Source organism: Scardinius erythrophthalmus, assembly GCF_964197995.2.
Source record: "Scardinius erythrophthalmus genome assembly, chromosome: 12".
NCBI classification, from domain to species: Eukaryota; Metazoa; Chordata; class Actinopteri; order Cypriniformes; family Leuciscidae; genus Scardinius; species Scardinius erythrophthalmus.
Window position 1 is genome coordinate 33,895,697 of NC_138232.1, and position 21,221 is coordinate 33,916,917.

Here is a 21,221-nt window from a genome sequence, read left to right on the forward strand (position 1 = left end):
AGCTTTGTTGTTAATTAAAACTAAGCTATTAATTTTGAACATTAATCATTTTTAAATTACCTTGACAACAAACTGAAATAAATTAACTAAAATTCAAATTGAAACCAAAAGTATGAAAATGAAAGCTAAATACTATAATCGTATAAATATACTAAAAGAACAACTCAAAAGGCCTCACTTTACAGATTTGTTGTGCCTTAATAAGCTTCTGTAAGTTTGTTTGTTGAGTGGATCTCATTAATCACATGTTGCAGTCTCTCTGGAGAATGTTCTCTTGGATGTGAAGGAGCTACAGAGAGGTTTGGATCTGACCAGAAGAGAGTTCAGCATGCATGGCCACAACTCCCTGCTCAAAGATTTCATCCATCACAACGAGGCCAGGCTTAAGAAGCTTCTGGATGATGCTAGAATTGCACAGGTAGAAACAAAGAACCTTTCTATAAGGAAAACTGCGCTGCAGGGCCGTTTCTAGCCTTTTTGGCACCCTAGGCAAGATTCCTATTGAGCCCCCCATTGTAATTTGGCATTAACAATTTTACTCACTTAAAAGGACTTTGTTGCACTATGCTGGAGTAAAGTCAATAAATGATCGTTCTCTCCCATAGGATTTTGTGAAACTATGTTGGGTGGACCTCTGTCCCTCTAGGGGGTTTCGGGGGCATGCTCCCCTGCAAGTAAATTTTGTACATTTTAAGGTTAAAATTAATGCATCAATCTGGTGCACTTTGAGAGCTAAAAATTAAGAGCTTCAACCCATGAACTGTGCACATTGAACAAAGAAAAACCATTGACTTGTACCAGGACACTAAAGAGGGCTCAAACATCTTAGTTATGATATAGTCTCAGTCTACATTACATTATCACTGGTGTTTATGATTTATATAAGCATTCCTATGACGTAAAATCCATATAGCCAATAATATGTAGTGTACTGTATAAATTAAAATGAAAATTTTCTAAAGTATATTTTACATTACACTACTATAGTATAGGAAAATTACAATACTTTTGTCCTAATTTCTTCACTTGCAAGAAATAAACCCTTGAGCTTTTATTTTGGCGAAAACACCAGATCACCATGCTGATCGCGTGAGCAAAGTGCGCACTTTTCTTTAAATCACGCAGCACAAACAGAATGCCTATAGGCTACTTAAATAAAGTCTTGTGCTGTTTTATAAAGGCACAAAGCCATATCATGGTTTCGATTTTAGTTCGTTGACAAAATATAACGCTAGAAACCTTTATGTTAGACTATAAATTTTACATCTCATGTGTTGGGAAAAGGGAGAAGAGCGAGTTCGGCAAAAGGCGGATTTGAACTCGGGTCGAACGCATCAAAAGCTACTTTCAAGCACCTCACGCCTTACGACCTATGCCACTGTAGATATTTAGTGGTGGGCGTCTTTTTGCCAAAAAGACAGGCACTTAGTGCAAATATACGCTCCATTATCGGAAATGTAAAAAAAGAAGGATTTTTCTTCCACTCGCTTGGGCGAGAAAAAAAATCTCTTGGTGTGTTGGGGGCTCTCAATGGCGCCCCCCAGCTGTTTGCGCCCTAGGCGACCGCCTAGTTTGCCTATGCCTAGAAACAGCCCTGCTGCGCTGGGTAAGGTTGTTGGTTTGAATCCCACAAGGGACACGATCCACATGATTATGTGACTTGGATGTTTTTACAGGATGCTTATGACGATGTTGTCAAGTTCTTTGGGGAGAGCGCCAAGACCATGCCACCCTCTGTGTTCTTCCCTGTGTTTGTTCGCTTCATCAAGTCCTATAGGGTGAGCTTTTATACTATCAGTGCACCAACTTCCTTCTGGTTCGCGCAGGGTCCAGATCTAATTTGTCTTTTTTTTCAGCAAGCGAATGAAGAGAATGAGCAAAGGAAGAGGCAGGAGCAGCTGATGATGGAGAAACTTCTGGAACAGGAGGCCTTAATGGAGGAGCAAGATCATCAACAGGTATCTTGTTGAAGTCATAAATGAGAGCCATTAGCCCAAAGTGGACATACACTGTTGTACGCATAGCCTTTAACTTTGACACGTACGTATATGTACACAGGCAGTTATCGCATATGCATTACGACAACTTGCACTCTGTCAACAGAAGGTTTTGTATCTCTCACCACATGTTCTAACCCATACGCACATCTTTATGATCTTTTAAGCTTGAGTTGAATTCAATCCATGAATAATTGTTGTAGCTTGCACGCGTTTCTGTGTTTTCCGTTTATTCAGTTTTTTCTTCGACTACCTTGTGAATACCCCGGGGCACTGTTGCCACCTTGTGGACAAACAAATTAGCACAAAAAAAAAATCAGGCTATGCAAATGCTGTGCTGATGACGAAATTTGCATCTAACGGACCCTAGCGTATGCGTAAAAAAATAACTTTGGGCTTTACTAGTGAGCCCTAAAGTATACATTAAAGGAATATTGTCAAGTGGGAAGATTACAGTAAAACCGTGCGCAATGACTGCATATTCTTTCCCTTATGAACTCACTCCATCACCAGTCACCATCTCACAAGGGCAAGCGGCAACAGCAGGAGCTGATCACAGAGTTAAGGAAGAGGCAAGGCAAAGATAGCCGCCTCGTCTACGAAGGCAAAGACGGAGCCATCGAGGACATCATTACGGGTAAGACCGCTCCTGGATGCAAAACTCCGATTCATTTGATTGTACGTATGATGAATGAATCCGTTTCCCTTAGTGTGTATTGGCCTTTCTCCTTTTGATAGTAACAGTAGACGTACTGTAGCAGTAGACGCCAAGCTGTTTAGCTTTAGGCTTGAAGTTTCTGTCTGATTCTGTGCTTTTCTAGAGCTTCTTGCTTTTGGTGTTTCTATGTTGTGATTGGCTATTATTTTGCTGCAGTGCTGAAGACCGTCCCCTTTACCGCACGATCAGCCAAACGTGGCTCGCGGTTCTTCTGTGATCCCGCCCTCTCCGAGGACTTCCATTACTAAACTAAATTCTCTCCCCTCAGCAAGGTGCCCTTAAATCCGTCTCTTATCGCTCATCTCCTAGCCATCCTTCTTTCTGTCTATTTCTTCATTTGTTTACTATTCATTTGGGTGTATTTGGGTATTAAATTCAGTATGAATTCTCAGCATAAAAATGCTGGTCACACTTTATATTAGGTGTCTTTAACTACTATGTACTTGCATCTAAAAAAATTGTTAGGTACAATGCAATTTTTTGTTCATACTGTATTGTAAAACTTTACTGTAATTTACTGTACAGCAAAAATGTTGCTGCTATTGAGGTTATGGACAGGTTTGGTGGTACGGTTAGTTTTAAGGGTCAGTTAACGTGAAAGGGCCAGGTCAACTGTGTAATTATAGATTAATTACAGAAATTATTTACAGCTGCAATTACATGCAGGTGTTTTGTTTTTGTTTTTTTAATAAGTACAATGTTAAAACATGTATGTACACAATAAGTGCATTGTATCAAGTGATTCATTTTAATGTTAGTACATAGTAGTAGGACCAAAATGCCTGCTTGCCTGCCTTTAATACTTTTACCATTTGGCATTTTGTTTCCTGTACACTATTTAAGTTGTCACAGATTTAAAAAATGTCTTGAAGTTTCCCCTCCCATTGAGTAGTTTTTACATTTTTTTAATTTTAAACAACATTTGTCTTGGTAATTTCCTGGAACATATCATGACTTATCAGATAGATCTAAATTGTAGGGATGCACCAATATTACAATTCTGGCTGAAGGCTGATATTAGCCATAGATATTTCTGTTGTTGTTGTTTTTGTTAAACTATGCAAGCTTGTTTCCGCCACAGAATAAAAAATAAAAAAGGTAATTGCGACTTTTTATCTCGCAATTCTGACTTTTTAACTTGCGTGATATAAACTCGCAATTGTGTTATAAAGTCAGAATTGCGTGATTAAAAAGTCGAAATTGCAAAATCAGTCATTTTAAGTGCTCCAAGTCAATTTAGGCATCATTTTATAATGTACCGTATGAAGAATGAATATTTATTTTATTTATTTTATTTGGCAAAGATTACATTTAACAGTGTTTTGCATAACCTTCATGTTAAAATAGGATAACTAGTATGCAGTTAAATATTCAATATTGGCTATCATATCAAATATTAACCGATACCACTAAATGGCGGAGACCGATAAATGGCCAATATTAAAATAATATATTCTATTTTGTATTAGTAAATGTAAAAAATAATGCATCAAAAACTAAAATCTGTCATTTTAAATGCTTCAAGGCAATGTAGGCATCACAACATTAAAATGTACAGTATGAAGAATGAATATTATTTGAATTTGTTTATTTGTAAACAGTATTAATAAATTATTAGTATTTTGTAAATATTCTACAATAAGGTTTCATTAGTTAACATTAGTTAGCTACTTTATTTTACATGAACTAAGAAAGAACAATACTTCTACAGCATTTATTAATCTTAATGTTAATTTCATCATTTACTAATACATAGATTAACATGAAAAGTTGGATTTGTTAACATCATAAAATGTATGACTATTTTTATTAAATAACATTACCAAAGATTAATAGATGTATTGCTCATAGTTAGTTCATGTTATTTAATACATTGACTAATGTTAACAAATGAGACCTTATTGTAAAGTTTTACGAGATTAACTTTATCATAACTAGCATGTAAAATTAGGGGAAATGAGTATGGACAATTAAATATTCAATATTAGCTATTATATCTAATATCAACTGATACTAATAAATGGTCAATATTAGAAAATTCCATCCTATTTTTGTCTAAATCAATTTAGAATTTAGGTATAAAATTGTCTGTAAATGTAAAAATAATACAAGTATGCTCAATATGTTTCGATATCAGCCATTATATCCAATATCAATCAATACCAATAATTAAAAAAAACTCGGAAAATAACCGTTATGGTACCGGAATATCGTGCATTCCTACTAAATTGATCTAAAACTAACCAAACATCCACACACCTGTCTGTTTTGCACCCATCTTTGGCCCCGTCCCATCCATATCTGCAGGCCCAGACTGTAGTTGTGTTCAGTGTATAACGGTTTACCTGTTTGTCTTCAGACCTGCGCAGTCAACCCTTCCGACGGGCCGATGCCCTGAGGAGGAGTGGGAGAAGGAACTTGGAGGTTCAGCACCTTCAGCTACGCAACATGGAGATCACCACCTGCTAGCCAGCTTTTGAGGACAGAGGGTGGGCCAATGACACTACTGAAAAAAGAACAAAAAATAGCATACTTCTGCTTACCTGGAACCTGGAATCTCTTTTAAAGAAAGTAAGGTTGGATGCCATATGTCAGACCTATACAGTCAAATGTCGTGGATTCTACAAATGGACATTGTGAAGGAAGATGAGGTAGTGTGGTGTTTTATGTTTCGCTCTGTTTAACTTTGAGACGTTGTGTATTACACGCAAGGAGCAGCAGAAACGGCGAAAAGACTTTGGTTCGGCCCACTTGCGTCATTTTTACCTCTTGTTTTAAAAACTCCAAGCTAAGCAGCTTTTTCTGAGGGGAAGATTTACAAGATGCACTTTTATTTTTATTTTTATTTTTTAGCATTGAACCTGGATCATCTTAAAACTGAACTTTTGATTTAAAAAAAAAGAGAACTTCTAACTGCTATTGAGGAAGGCTCTTCTTTACTGACTAAAAACCCATGAAACGTTGAGAAAATGTTTACTACCAAACATCCACATCCAGTTTGACATTTTATGTACAATACATCTCATTTTTAAACACAGACCTGCTCTCCTACTGGTTTTATCTCATGTGGCATTTGTGAGCTGTGAAAAAAAAAAAAGTTTGCTGTTTTTTTTTTAAAAAAAGAAAAGACATTTCATTGGACAAAAAGTCTTTTTTTTAAATGTACAGATATTTTGCTACAAAATTGAGCCTCTTATTTTTTACATTGTTCATCCATTGTGGTGCTGTACATATTGTTGAAACAAACCAACTTGTCCTGCAATATCACTGGAATGGTATTAACTTTTTATGTTGTTTAGTATGACAGTATTATTTAATTCGATGGTAAAGACAGTGAATTAACTTACTCTGTGACCTGAATTGCTCTCTCATCACTATTGTTGCATATGGTAAATGTCTGTGGTTGCACGTAACACTTGAAAGCTTGAACTGACACTAGTGGCACATATAACGTTTTTCTACTTTGATCTCTTTAACTGGAATCAGTGGTTGTGTGCAAATAAAGCAAAGACACCAGCACCGTTAAAAACAGTGATTCTTTTGTGTGGTCGGCGTGAAATGTTCACATGAATTCTTGCGGTTTTTATTTTTACTGAAGATCTGGATTGACATGAGAATGCTCAAGGATGCATGTGATTATTGGAGCTACTTGAAAATAAAATGTGGTGTGGGCAGTGGTAACCTAATTCTGCCACAAGGTGGTAGCAACCCCTTGTGTGCCAGGATCTTAGCGGTCCCTTGTGGCGCCTGGTCTGTGGAACAGGCTTTTGTACAATTAAACATGGTCAGATTACAGTTACTGATTTATATAATAATGTTTAGCTCTCTGTCGAAAAAGTCATAAAAATCATAGTACCTTTGCTGTGGTCCTCAATAATTAAAATGCAAATAATACACAAAATGTCAGTACCATTTCGTTATATGATATATACACTGCCCTAAAAAATGGCTGTTTGGATTTAAATTGGCAAATGCTTAAGAGTTTATGATTGGATCATTATTGCAGATTATGTTTCTAGCATGTTATGTTTGGCAACAGTTCTTCTAACATTAATTGATGGCGTGTGTAGCTTTTCATTTCTTAAACAACTATTTAGGAAGACGCATCGTGGCCGTATTCCAAGATGAAATTGTCAAGATTCATCAGGCTCAAATTGTCTAAGAATGGTTGGGAGGGAGCATGAAGAATAATTTTCACACATGAATTGGCCCCTCTGAGTCCAGATCTTAAATTCATTGAAAGTCTTTGGGATGTGCTGGAGGAGACTTTACAGAGTGCTGGACTCTTGCATTGTCAATACAAGAGCTTGACCAATATTTGATGCACCTCTTGATGGAAATAATAGCATCACAACATTTATTTACATCAAGAGGTGCATTCATTTTTGGTCAAGATCTTGTATTGACGATGCAAGAGTCTAGCGCTCTGTAAAGCCTCCTCCAGCACATCCCAAAGACTTTCAATGAATTCAAAATAAAAGTGTAGCCAGTAATGAAATTCTTCAAAATACTTTAACACTGAAACTTAGACCCTTTATTTTCAATTATGTGATAATTCTTTCCTTTTCTATATTTAAAAATGAATGTACATAAAGAACATTATGATACAATATGTCTCATCTCATTTTCATTGACTTCAGTTCAACAGTCCCACCAGGTCACAGTGGGATACCTACTGTCTTCTGGTTAATGGACATCACAAAATTTTGGGGACCAGTCTGTGATGCAGAAGTAAAGAGGAGAAAGATCAAAGTTGGCAGCTCCTCACGCTACGGAGAACGTGTGGGCAGACCTCCCAACTGTCAGAAGATTTAAGAGTGCTGAAGAAGTGTTCCATGAAATAACCAAAAAAACAAGAAATGATGAAAACAAAAGATAGTTGCTTAGAGACACTAAAAGAGCAGTCAAGTTGTAAGTAATTTAGCACAGGGGTTTTCAATCTTTAATATGCCACGACCCCCAAAATAATATTATGATCATCGTTGTGCAAGAGGCCACTATCCTAAAATTTTTAAAATCATCTATTTAGTTTCTTGTGTAAAGGCCTAATTTATATTGTGAAAAGTTATATTATAATTGTTAGTAAATTGTTGCATAGATGCATACATTATTTGCTTATTTTATATTGTTATATTTGCATATTTTGCCCCTTGCAGCAGGCTATAATTTTTATAACACAATATTACTGAAAGAAAAATGTCTAGATGACAGTTAACTTGAAATATAAATAGCTGTTTCCTGCAGTTGATGATGAAAATGATACAAGTAGTCAAACGAGCCAAGAATTTCATCTATTCGTGAAAGTAATATTTCAGTTAGTTTAACAAAAATCTTCCTCGTTATCTCTTCAGATAAAGACCTCATTATGCCTTCAGTTGTGTTGAGTTAGTGTGTTTAATCTTTTAGATTCTTTTGGGCTGTACAATATTGACAGCAGCTTCGTCAAAAACTTTTTGCAATAGCTGTCAACTATTACACTTTTTTTGCAAATAAAACACAACACTGGAGTCTGGAAGCAATAAAGCAAGACGTTTTAAATATCATAGTCAAGCAGACCAGGATAAACACCTATCCGTCTGAATTAAAATAGTTATCTTTGCTAAAGTTTTACAATGTATGAGATGGGTAATTTTCTTGAATGACGTTCATTGCATCCAATCGTATGGTCGTATTGCATGGATTGTCAATTACGATTGGATAACACGACAATAAAGGCGGTGCTTCACGAATACGGAAGCACAAACCGCGATGTTTTGAAACTCTTTACCATTTGATAATTTTGACATTAATACACATTGTCTTAATCGAAATCCCCTTTAAATTAATTGTATTTGTCGTTGAACTGTATAAAACGCACGTAACATGCATGCATTGTACACATTGAGTGTAATAATAATATTAAAAGTGGGTAGCCTACATCATGTAGCGCGCTAATTTATACGCCAGTTTTCCGTGTTGTCTAGGAAACGGAAACGCGCAAACTAAGGGGGCAGGATGTGACTCACGAACCAACAATTTCAACTTTAGAAACTTTTCTCCTGGCAACCATGCTGCGTTCTTCCAGAGATAAAGATGTCCAGTCTTTAGACATTTATTCTGAAGACGAAGATAATACTACATTAACAGGAAGAAGGACCCCTTTGGGGGAAGTAAATGAAGCTTCACCTGAGAGCAGCGTGAACGGCAGGGCAACTCCTGGGCGGCTCCCCGTACGCCAGCGGTACTGGAAAGACACACACCTGTGGCCCGCTCGTATATTCTCTGTGCTATGCTGCATAGTCATCGTCTCGTTTATCGCTGTGCTGACCTCATTCTTGTACATCGTATTAAAAGGTAAACACTTTCATATCTGTTTCTTGGAATTCTTCTCTTGAAGTTCCAGTATGTGCAATACCTAAATGGCATTATGGATAATTAATAATTCTCTGATCTGTAGATTTAAGAGCAGAGAGGATAACCAGTGAAGATGGATCAGAAGTAAGACTCCTGGGTAGGTCCAAATTGCACCTGTATTACATAATATGAATAAACCGATATTAGCTGCGTGTTGTATGCTTTGGTAACATACTTTTTTTTTCCTGCAGGTTTTTGGAGTATTTTGGTCCTGTCTTCTGTGGCTGGAGTTCTGTGTTGCAGTTTCTCCTGGACCCTAACCTACTTTGACTCCTTTGAGCCAGGAATGTTTCCTCCAACTCCTCTTTCTTCAGCCAAATTCAAGTGAGCCTCTTTATCATAATAACTGTGCAATTAAATCACCAAACCATATTCTCTAAAGCACAATCATATTACACAGTGTTTTCTCTGTGTATGCTTCTGTTCCCAATATATGGATATAAAACAATACCTTGGGTGTTTTTTTTTCAAGGTCAGAATAAAATAATATATAAAAAAATTATATTAATATGACTATATGGTACATTTTAGGCACTATTTCCTTATTTCTCCATTTTTAAATCAATTTTTTTTTTTTTATTAATATTAGATGTTATATAGTTAGACAAGTTTTAGAGGATACATCTGAAAAAGATTTAGTAGTTTAAAATAGTTTCAGAAAATAGTTTTACACCTCAGGAAACTGCTCCATGATCTTGCTTTAAAGTCCCCATGAAGTTGCAACCGACTTTACTTCATTGTTGTGACTTATTTTCAAGTGAAACAGAATATTGAATAGAGGACAGGGTTTTACTTTAGTGCACCTCCTCTCCATCCTTCGCTCATAGCAGACTGACAGTTGGAGGGGTGTGGTAAAGGATATTAACCCAAGCCGTCAAACTGACGTCATCAGAGAAGGAACGCCATTCCAGAGCGGAAACAAATTTTCAGATTTTGATTAAAGATTACCACGACAAACAATTTTTTTTTTCCTGTGTATTAACCTGCACATATTAATTGTTCTCAAGACTAGTAATGTGCGCTAACAAAGTAAATAGGGTCAACTTTGATTTCGTGACAACTTTAGACTGCCATTGTATTGAAAAGTTGGCCAAAATAAAGAGGCTCTGCCTGAAACCTGAAAATTAAGGCATATCTGAATTTAATGTTTGGATTAGTTCCTGTCTAAGATATCCCCATGTGGTTGATTTTTGATGGCACCATAGATTTATTCCATAGATTGCATCTGATGGACCAATAGTAATCATTAGATATTTGCTTGGTTATCTGTAAAGCTCACTTGAATTTGTTCTCATTAGATTTGAATTTATGGTTCCTTGGAAGCTGATCTGAAACCAGTCGGAGTGACTTTTAAGGCCCATTCACATCAAGAACGATACCTAAAGATAACCGTAACTATATTAGTTTCCACACCAACAAACGATAACACTCATTTCATTTTAAGCATGCGCTGCAGGTTTGTCGTCTGCTGTTTTAAATGCTCGTGCTCTTTAAAGCAAAATGGATTCTGATTGGCTGTCAATGTTGTTATCGTGATTCCAACAATGTAGTTCCTCTGTGCCATTATCGTTATAGTTTTGGTGTGGACTGCTATTGTTTTATATTTTGAATTATTTTCAGAGCTATATCTTTATCATTATCTTTATAGTTATCGTACTTTGTGTGAAATGGCCTTTATGTGAAAACAGTGTAATTGACTGTCTGGGTGGCAAACCGGCAGTTTCAGGAAACACATAACTTCCCTTTTCCAAATAATTCAAACTGATATTTCGTAAATGGCGCTAAGTTTGTTACTGTTCAAAAGCAACCAAAAGGATTAAAGGGGGAGGGGGATTGGTGTATTTTTTTTGGGGGGGGGGGGGCTTGTAAGAAAAAAAATGATGAGGATGTTGAAGATCTCAATGAAGAAGTTTATTGCAGCATAGCAAATGACAAAGTACACAAAGCACCTTGGGTTCAACGGAGTTGGAATGAACCCCGAACAATACAGGCTCAAACATTTTATGCTGTTTCTACTCTAGTCATCCCTCTCATCTTGTAAACAAGGTTTCGTTTTAAATGTAAATTAAGGACAACAATTGAAGTGATTACCTTCCGTTCCCACATCACTGATGTCGCTACAGGTGTGATCACCAAAGGGGTCGGGTGAAAGAATTATACTCAGAAAGACATCTGTCTTTATGATTGGTAATCACAAACAAACTCTTTGTCACAGGATGGTTCTTGATGTCGTTCTGCTGCTCTCGCTATATAACTGATTGAAAACCATTCCGGTGGTAATATTCTAATATTACTGAGACCAGAGCAAACTGTCTCTATGATAATTAAGCCATTTTGGGGATGAGCTCTTTCTAACATATATTTTGGAATGGAATCTGGGTCGAGGCAGACTATAATTTCTTACAGGATCCACACTAATGAAATCAGAAGAAACTTCTTGGAAATCAAAAGTTCACATTCAACAAGAGATACTCCAATTCCAAGTAGAAGTGATCATTTTAGGCTAACAGTCTAGACTCATGCTAGTGAGTTAATTTAGTGCCGCAGCATCTGCAACAGTCATCCTACTGATCCTGTGAGCACTATTCATTTATTTCAGACAGCCTGATGACTGATTGTCTCTACAAGTATCTGTTTTTTCATGGCCAGTTCTGTTCAGTAGTGTAATACTCTAAGAGAGTAGTCATAAGAAAATGTTATCGAGGCTGTTCCTCCGGTCTGAGGTTATTCACCCATTTTTCCTATTTTGTTTTTAGCTGTCAGTGCCTTAGAAGCTTGTCAGTTGGTAAAATAGAAAATGGTTCCTATCACTTTGTGCTGGTTCGACTGAGAGCACAGACTTGGAGGAGAACAGAAAAGCAATTTTCCTGTAATTGCTTTCCATCTTCAGACCTGAATACTTGCACCAAGCGGAACATTCAAAAACTGTCCCAGAATTGGTCTGCAGGGATTTCGTGTAGCTCAAAGCCCCATCAAATATGTCTAAATGTCCTTTACCCCAACTTCTAATGCTCTTAGAGAAGAGAGGAGGAGGGGAATTTGCCTGAACTTTTTAGTATTGCTCTTTCCAAAGTCATTGACTTTAAATTTGCTTGCTTTCTGAAGCGGTAAAATCTTTATTATTCTTAAAGGTGACATATTATGCCCCTTTTCACAAGATGTAATATAAATCTATGGTGTCCCCAGGATGTGTCTGTGAAATTTCAGCTCAAAATACCACCTAGATCATTTATTATAGCTTGTCAAATTTGCCCCTTTTTGGGTGGGAGCAAAAACACGCCGTCCCTTTAAATGCAAATTATCTGCTGCTCCCCGCCCCCGTTACTTTACATGAGCTTCGGGTATCCCAGCAATAACAAAACACGCGAATATTCTTACTCATCCAAAATCTCAGAAATAACCAGTAGCGGAGTGCAGCCTTCAGTTTTCACTGGCCCCACCACAATTTTTTTTATAAATTAGTAAAATAATAATTTTTTTGACCAATGTATCCTTGTATTGGAATAAATAATGTTATGACACCCAAAATTGTAGACACCAGTGAAATTTAACTATTCTCAATTACAATTTCGATACCACAGCTAAAACTACTTTAAATTTCAAAGATTATTAAAAACAAGTAAACAGTCATTAATAATAAAAGAACAAATAATTAAACGATATTTAGAAAGAATATCAGTAACCAGGCAGTTTCTGGGTCCCATTGACTTCCATAGTAGGAAAAAAATATACTATGGAAGTCAATGGGACCCAGAAACTGTCTGGTTACTGACGTTCTTCTAAATATCTTCCTTTCTGTTCAGCAGAAGAAAGAAATTCATACAGGTTTGAAACACCATGAGGGTGAGTATATGATGACAGAATTTTCATTTAAAAGTGAACTACTCCTTTAAGGTTTTTCTGGTAGGCCTATTAGTAGTTTTGAAATCAAATGTAAAATAACATTGGATATAATCTTCACTGTACACATTATATAAAGGTCATCGATTATTAAAGTTACAAATACATTATTCAGTGAAGAGCAGGGAGTGATTTCTTTGTCTTTTGTAGTTTTAATTAACATTAATGACAGATATCAGCAGGAATATTAGGCTGCTGTCACTTTTAAGATGAATGCACGGATCCAAAATAATGATACACATGCGTCCTTTCTCTATTGTTTACTTAAGCCATAACCGACTATGTTTACTTGGATACTCGCGATGGCAGGCATTTTGAGATAAATTTGTGTGAATTTTCCGTTTAAGCACAGGGAGACGTGAAAAAGAATGGACTTTCAGTGGAGGGACTGAAACCTCTTAGGTTTCTTTAAAAATATCTTCATTTGTTTTTCAAAGATAAGCGAAAGTCTAATGGATTTGTAACGATATGAGGGTAAATGAGTAAATGGTGACACAATTTTCAATTTTGGGTGAACTAACCCAACTCCAAACCTCTGTTTTGTAGATTAATTCAGATTCCTAGTAATGGTTTGGCAAACCTTCGTGACTATGTCCCCTCTTGTTACTTATATCTGAGCTGGTAACAGGAAGTGTTAACCACAGAAAGAATGCCACAACCAACTCAGTAAGACCTACATATCAGAGCACCAAAGCAAGCTTTCTCACTCATCAAAGCTTATGGAGCTTTTTTACCCTAGTATGGGCACATCAAATCTGAATTTTCCATCTAAATAAATCTAAATTTAGCTTGAATCTAAACATCAAAATATTTGTTTTGCTGGAATATATCCATTTTTTTTATATTGTATACAATGAATTCACTTTTGACATTAAAATGATTTTAGTTTTTAGTATTTTTTATTTAGAGAAAACGGTGTATAATTTTAATTTTGTTAGTTATTACCATTTATTAGTTATCTGCCATGCCATAAAAATAATCATCAGCTTTTAATATTGATGCGTCCCTAGATAGGATGTTATTTTCCTGTTGAGTAATTAGCTACAAGGCAATTATGGCTCCCGAACTGAGTGTGCTTGAGAAAAGAAATAGCATCATGCAGTTTGTGTACTGCCAAGGTGAATGGGATGATTTTGAGATGAATGAGAATGCTATCATACTGCACTTTCTTGATATTTTAGACCTTTTTGGAGTTAACAGATCTATCAGATCTAACAGAAGATGCACATTTCAGTGATGCAATGTAATTTGACCCGACTGAACAGGGAACTCTGCTCTCTGGGGCTCAAAGACATTAACAGAAATTTTGTGATTTAATGCAGTCACAGGGGATTCACAGGGGATTCAGGCCATTAGTGGTGAGGTGTTGGAAAAAAACCTTTTAAAGGAACCAGGCTCATCTGGAGCCAATCATGACATGAAAATAATATATTGCTCTAAAGGTGTGGTCACATTTACCATTGTTCTGCATATTTTCGTGGTCAAAATGGTCATTTCAGTGGGTTTCCACGATCAGGAATTTTGCTAGAGTCGACCAACACAATGCTGCTTGGTTTGAAAATGACTTCTGTGTGAGCTGTGATTTATACATCGCTACACCATTGACAATGTACAGTGGACCTTCGCCGAAGTTTTGGTAATGTGACCGCCCCTTAAAGGCACAATATGTAAGATTTTTGGATTAAAATATCAAAAAAATTATGTATTTTATTGACCTGTGTACTTGTATTATCCCGAATGTTTAAAAACTATGTTTAATTCCAGAGAAATCAGCAGTTTTATCCAGTGTCATTGCATCGCCTGTCAATTATGCTCTTTGCGTTGCCCTCGATTTCCGGTTTTACTTGTGTAGAAACCATTGAAACTCCAAAGACTCTTTAATATATTATGTGTTTTATTAGACAGGCGAGCAACCTTTATCATTAGCTCATCCATGAACATGATTTCTTCAATATTATTAACAAAGCAGTTTACACTGTGATGAATCTTTTTATTATTCCTCAATGATCATTATGTTAATGTTTAATAATGGTTTATTGAGAATCCTGTCGGATTGCGGCTGTGAAGGTGGACTCCCATGATTCCACGCTCATTCACGGCGTCATCAAGCTAAGCCTTAGTTATTATTTTGAATAAGCGACCTCTAGCGGCAAAACTTGCATACTGTTGTTTTGTTTTTGTTTTTTTAAAGATGCTACAAGTCATATTTTCAGCTAGACAGCCAAAATTATGCTCTTTCAATGCATTATTAAGGCAATAAATACATCTTGTGATCATAGTGTTTGCAAAATAAGGACAATTTAATGTCAGTCTTGTAACTCCATCCATATTTGGCATCATCTGTAATCTTAGCAAATGAAGCTTGGTGCACACTGGATCTGGTAAAACCCCAGAAACTCTTTCATCTCTATGGCTAGTAAATAAGCCAAATGACAAGGTAAAAATAATGAGAGTAGGTGCAGGAAGGTATTGGGCATTAGTCATACTTTCTCAGTGGTTTACCCACTGCATAAATAAGGATGTTTGTTTGGCAGGTGTATATAAGTAAATAAGGATGTCTGTTTGGCAGGTGTGAGAAATTGCTGTTAGCCCATCAGACTGAGAATTCAGTTTTATTTCCAGTGACCTTAGTACTTCTGACATTTATTACCAGGAGCTTTGTGTACACAAGGTAGGAGGAAGCACGTGAAGAGTGGGAATGCCGTGACAAGCTGTTGCCGTTTGCAGATTTAATATACTTAGAAATTACCTCTATTTGGATTTAATGAGCCAGTCATTTAAAGACCTAAGCTTTGAAAGTCTTCAGAGGACACTCAAATGATAACATCAAATATATTGAATATTGAGTAGTGAACTAAAACTTAACTAAAATAATGCATTCTGTCACATTATGGAACAAAGTTTGTAGCAGAGCTCTTTGAAGTTGTTTTTCAACTATACTTAATTCATGCTGGATGGCACATCTGAGCTTCTTATTCATTTGAGATGATGAAAAGACCCCATTTGAAGCCAGCTAAAACGTGTCTCCTTTGCTAACTTTGAGTTTGCAAATGAGTTTAAGGCTGTGTTCCAATTTATGAATTTATAAGCCAGCTTCTGATTGGCTGTTTGGGAGGATCGTTATTGATTGTGTCTGGAGGCTTAGCGATAAAACCCAGGGTCACTCCATCGCCGAGCGAGTTGGTTATCTAATCACACAGCGGTGCTCTGACGATGTCTGTCCTAAACCCAACTTGCACAGCCGGCTCAAAACGCAAACAGGCTATCGACCAGCTAGCTCTGGATGGGGTGGTATTGACTGACCCCCACAGAACTGTGACTGGGTCTGCTTGTTCCCTTCATGCTTGCATAGCTTCAGTTCAACAGCAGTGATAGACACAGACCCTGTCCCATTGGCATTCTCCATGTCAATTTTCACTGTATGTCGCAGCTCTGCTCTAGCAATTTGCCCCTAGGATGATCCTTAAATGACTTGGATGATAATAGAAACTTTCCTCGGTTGTTTCCAGATATGCACGCACTAAGTATAATGCTCTCATCACTTTGTTTCCAAAGAAACCCAGCCTTTGAATCATTTGGTGCATATGGTCCCAGTCATTTGTTGGTGGCTCTGTCTTCAGCAGATAAGCTTTGCATTATCTACTTCCGTTGTAGGTTAGGTTCAGGGAGTTCATGCCACCACAATTGATTTGGTGAATTAACTGGCTAATAGAAATGAGTTTAGTCTCTTTCAGTGCTTTGGATTTTTAGTCGAGTCGTTCCCTGATTAGATCTCACATCCGTAAATTATCTGAATGGATGGCCTTAATTATAATATGTCCCAAACTGTTTTTCCTATTGATATGTTTGGAAGTGTCTGGCTCCCTAATGTTCCATGTCAAGGCTACCATCTGTCCAAAGTGTGTCAGTAAGTCTGTTGTGTCTTTCGGATAGATAAACCTTAATGTTTCCTGATATCACAAGCTGATACAGCCCTATATGAGCATGTGATATGCCTGGCTGAGATTATGTTACAATGAAAATTAACATGTCATAGTCATTTAGTTATGCTGATGTGATTCAGAAATAACCAAGAGCAGTGAAAACCCATGATTTTTTTGTGTGTGTGTGTGTGTGTGTGTGTGTGTGTGTGTGTGTGTGTGTGTGTGTGTGTGTGTATGTGTGTGTGTGTGTGTGTGTGTGTATGTGTGTGTATATGTGTGCATGTATATTATATAATAATATAATTGTGCCTCAGATGTACTCGTTCTATTCATGTTGGTGTCATATTTAAACAAAGAAAACTTTGGGATTTTTCAAGAAAACTTTAAATTTAAAGACATATAAATGTCATGTTGTGTAACCATCAAGTAGAAAGTAACATTCTTTCTTATTTTAAATCCATATTTTTTTTATTTTATTTTTTTTACAAGTATCATGAATAATTTAATAATAAATAATATAATGTGGACTCGGACACATGGCATTTACAGCCTGAACTATACTTGCCTTGTCGTAAAAATGTTAAAATACTTTTTGACCTTGACATGAGGGATTGCATGGGTAATACTGATACAAAAACTATTACTAATGATGATACTAATAATAATAATTCCAGATCTGCTTTCTTATGATTATGATATCAGGACAGTTGTATCACAGTTTTGGCTTTATGCCCTCCAACCCCACCACAAAAAATGTCATATAGCATTTTTATTGTAAAGATAAAAAAAAGTAAAAGTTTATAGTAAAAAAAAAAAAAAAGAACGTCGTTGGCCAGTTTGGCTTAGATCTTCTACTCTAAACTTGTTCGAATCAGCCATTAAAGAGAACTCATGGGAGTGGTTAACATGGGACATCTTGATGCCTCATAATGGGATTTTTATGGGCCTCTGCACTTACTAGAGTAGAGTAATGGCCAGCTGATATGATCAATACCCTTGTCCATGTTCCATACATGGTCCTCAGTTTTGTTTGTTCCGTGTGCTTTTAAACTTCCTGCATTAGTCACACACCTCTCGAGAGTAACAGATCGATTGAGTGGTAAAGTAAAAAGGGTAGTGCGTCATGTAGCTAAACAATTAATCAGATAAATAATTTAGATTATGATTACAGCTGTTATGATTAGAAGTGTGTTGATTTATGTCTACTTCTGTTGCTTCAGAGATTTCTAGTTTGTGATTTTTATCACAAAACTACTATTTACTTATATAAAGAAAAATGATGTGCAGTGTACTTATGGTGTTCAAATTGTATTGCAAAACACGCTGTTATTGAGCCGGGATATGGATAAGGTTATAGGGACATTTAGTTTTAAGGGTGGGGGAAGGGTCAAAACTCAACAATATACTTATAGATTAAATTATAGTTATAGATTATAAAGTATACAGTTATTTTTTAAATGTTGGTGCATAGTAGTTAAAGATGCTTGCTTTTTTGCAGTATTTTTACAAAAAACTTTGAATCATTACTAGAATTCAAGAGGCTATTGAATTCTAGTAATGTAATACTAGAAATTTTCTAGTAATTTGTCGATTCACAACAAACCATTAACATAATGATCATTGAGGAATAAACAGTGTAAGTAAACTGCTTTAATTATATTGAAGATTTTGTGGGAGTCCAGACCAATAATGCGTCTGAACTAAGAGCTGGAATACATTACTACATGATTTACACTACAGTCTATTGTAGTTGCTGAAAAGTCAGAGCCAGTCTGCAGAGTTTAGGCAGTTGACCAATCTAAAAAAAAATATGAATGGCGACGGGTTTAAGATTAAGTTAATTTTAGAACAGGTTTTCATCTTTAATGTGTCCCATAGCATCAAGGTGCTATTATTTGCGCAAGTTTGTTGTGTTTGGAATGACTTGAAAGTCTGGTACTATGTGGTCCTCGGTCGTTTAGTGTATGATGCCCAAAGGCCCCAATTTACTCACAGAAAAGTTATTTTTCATTCCTTTCTTTAGGGGTAAATAAAAGCTCGAAATACCTCAGCAGCGAACATCCCAACGCTGCTGAGATTAGATGAATATGTAAATATGGTCTGTGCGAAATGAACCGGAGAAGATTTCCACATCAAAGAAGGCAGAGGCCCAGAGAACAATTGCCATGGACAAGTGGTAGTTCAAAGGTAGTTCACCCGCCAGAGTAAGCTTTTCCGGAAAGTTCGCCTTGGCAAGCTGTTTTGAACTCCTGAAACAAACTCCAGGCGAACTTTGATGGCCTGATTTTTCTTGAAATTATTTTGTTCACACCAGTTTGTTCTTTAATTTCTCTTGAAGTATAAGGGCCGTAACCATTTACAAAGTCAGCAAGTGTACGATGTCTAGTGTTTTAAAAATAATAATAAAAGTTGTGTTGTGTATTCCAGCCTTAAGAGTTCAAACAGTTGCCTAAAACTGTACATCTGTAGTGACTGCTTTAGTAATACTAGAATGCTCCCATCCCTGTCTAACTGTTGTTTTTCTCGCTTTCGAAGTAAACAGTTTTATGTGTTCAGACTGCAGGAACAGTTCTCAACTTGATTTCGTTGTTTAGGCTACGCAAAGAATACGCCATGCAGTTGTACAACAAAAAATATGTATTTTAATGTAAATTACTTTAAACAAAATTTACAACATCAAGGACAATAAGCAACAATTCAGATTTTTGTTATAGTCACGATGTGGACTAATGCCATTTGGGTGTTTTGTTTTGTTTCTGCAGAAGAATGACCGGACACTCTTTCCACATGGGCTACAGTATGGCAATACTCAATGGAATAGTGGCTACTCTCACTTTTATATGGTATCTCACCTGATGCGTCTCAACTACCGCCCAACTGCGGAGACTTCAACTGTCATTTAACTTGCAATTATCAGGAGGCAATTCCAAGTTTAATGGCTGGAGGAACTGTCAAATAATTTTACTAATATAATACAACTACAGATAAAAATAAAAAATAAAATGCTAGTTTAAAATTTTATTACATAAAAAATTCTCAGTCGTTTAGGCACTGAATTAAACAGTAAGTAAAGTGCATAGACTGTAAAAAAAAAAAAAAAAAAAAAAAGGACAACGTGTCTCTACTTCCTTTCACTGTAGAAAAATGAAACCAAAATGTCCCACAAATGGCTGCTGACATCTTGCGCTGATGATGTAATTTGGAGCCAGTGTCTGCCCAATGGAAAACCCGCCCCATACTCTCGCTCCCGCAGACTTAAAGGAGTAGTTTAATGAAAATTACCCCATGATTTACTCACCGTCAAGTCATCCTAGGTGTATATGACTTTCTTCTTTCAGACGAATACAATCTGAGTTATATAAAAAAATGTCCTGGCTCTTCAAAGCTTGATAATGGCAGTGGATTGCAGCCGATTGAAGCTCAAAAACGTGCATCCATCCATCATAAACGAACTCAAAACGGCTCCGGGAGGGGTTAATAAAGGCCTTCTGAAGCAAAACGATGAATTTGTGTAAGAAAAATATTCATATTTAAAACTATATAAAGTAAAATAACTAGCTTATTAATAATGGAGCCGTTTGGAGTTTGTTTATGACGGATGGATGCACTTTTTTTGAGCTTCAATCTGTTGGTTGCAATCCACTGCCCTTTTCAAGCTTGGAAGAGCCAGGACATTTATTAATATAACTCCGATTGTATTCGTCTGAACGAAGAATGTCATATACAGCTAGGATGGCTTAAGGGGGAGTAAATCATGGGGTAAATTTCATTTTAAAGGGAACTACTCCTTTAATCGCACGTTACACCCCTTTTTAATACCATCAAAAAACCTAACTAAAACCAAACTTAATAGAAAAACAAACTTGACATACATCAGCGTGATAAGAACTATCTAAAATGACAGAAACCATCTTTGGGAAAAATTTATTTGAGGTGTAATTGGATTTTTTTAGTTTGGCTCATGTACCATTCGATTACATAGGAGAGGGCAGGGCTTTTTGCAGCCAACGATTAGGGGGTAAATATTTTGGCTTCACCTTTTCAGGATGTGTGAGACACTTTTGGTGTCCAAGGCTTTTTTTGGGGGGGGGGGGGGGTTATATATAGAGGTTTTCTCATTTTCATATACGTTAATTTGACAAATTCAATAAACGCACAATGACTTTTTCTTAATGGACTACATTTCAGTAAAATAACATTAGGGATGTCAGGGTCTCTTTGTTACCTTGATATTTTGTCTGATAAAAGGCTTTTATTACAGAATCCTGTTGCAGCAGCTTTTTACCATTA

The 21,221-nt window shown here is 36.4% G+C and overlaps 2 protein-coding genes across 4 annotated transcripts in view; both read left to right on the plus strand.

Annotated features, from left to right (window-relative positions):
- The window catches only part of fmnl2b (formin-like 2b), a 28,660-nt gene extending 22,421 nt beyond the window's left edge, over nt 1-6,239 (plus strand). Inside the window, exons 19-24 of the mRNA XM_081380519.1 lie at nt 159-210; nt 255-418; nt 1,677-1,778; nt 1,857-1,958; nt 2,511-2,634; nt 5,075-6,239. Coding sequence (XP_081236645.1) covers nt 159-210; nt 255-418; nt 1,677-1,778; nt 1,857-1,958; nt 2,511-2,634; nt 5,075-5,184 — 654 coding nt within the window. The 3' untranslated portion in view covers nt 5,185-6,239. The remainder of the gene's footprint in view (nt 1-158; nt 211-254; nt 419-1,676; nt 1,779-1,856; nt 1,959-2,510; nt 2,635-5,074) is intronic.
- Nucleotides 6,240-8,431: 2,192 nt separating this feature from the next.
- arl6ip6 (ADP-ribosylation factor-like 6 interacting protein 6) lies at nt 8,432-20,016 on the plus strand. 3 transcript variants are annotated; one of them, XM_081381354.1, is made up of 5 exons: nt 8,442-9,048; nt 9,152-9,205; nt 9,300-9,432; nt 10,407-10,463; nt 19,694-20,016. In XM_081381354.1, the coding sequence occupies exons 1-4, from the start codon at nt 8,763-8,765 to the stop codon at nt 10,438-10,440; spliced, it is 507 nt and encodes a 168-aa protein (XP_081237480.1). In that variant the 5' UTR covers nt 8,442-8,762; the 3' UTR covers nt 10,441-10,463; nt 19,694-20,016. The 3 variants fall into 3 exon arrangements, with proteins under 3 accessions (XP_081237479.1, XP_081237480.1, XP_081237481.1); XM_081381353.1 differs by lacking the exon at nt 10,407-10,463 and having other exon boundaries at nt 8,432-9,048; XM_081381355.1 differs by lacking the exons at nt 10,407-10,463; nt 19,694-20,016 and adding an exon at nt 18,955-19,691 and having other exon boundaries at nt 8,454-9,048.
- Nucleotides 20,017-21,221: the final 1,205 nt, after the last annotated feature.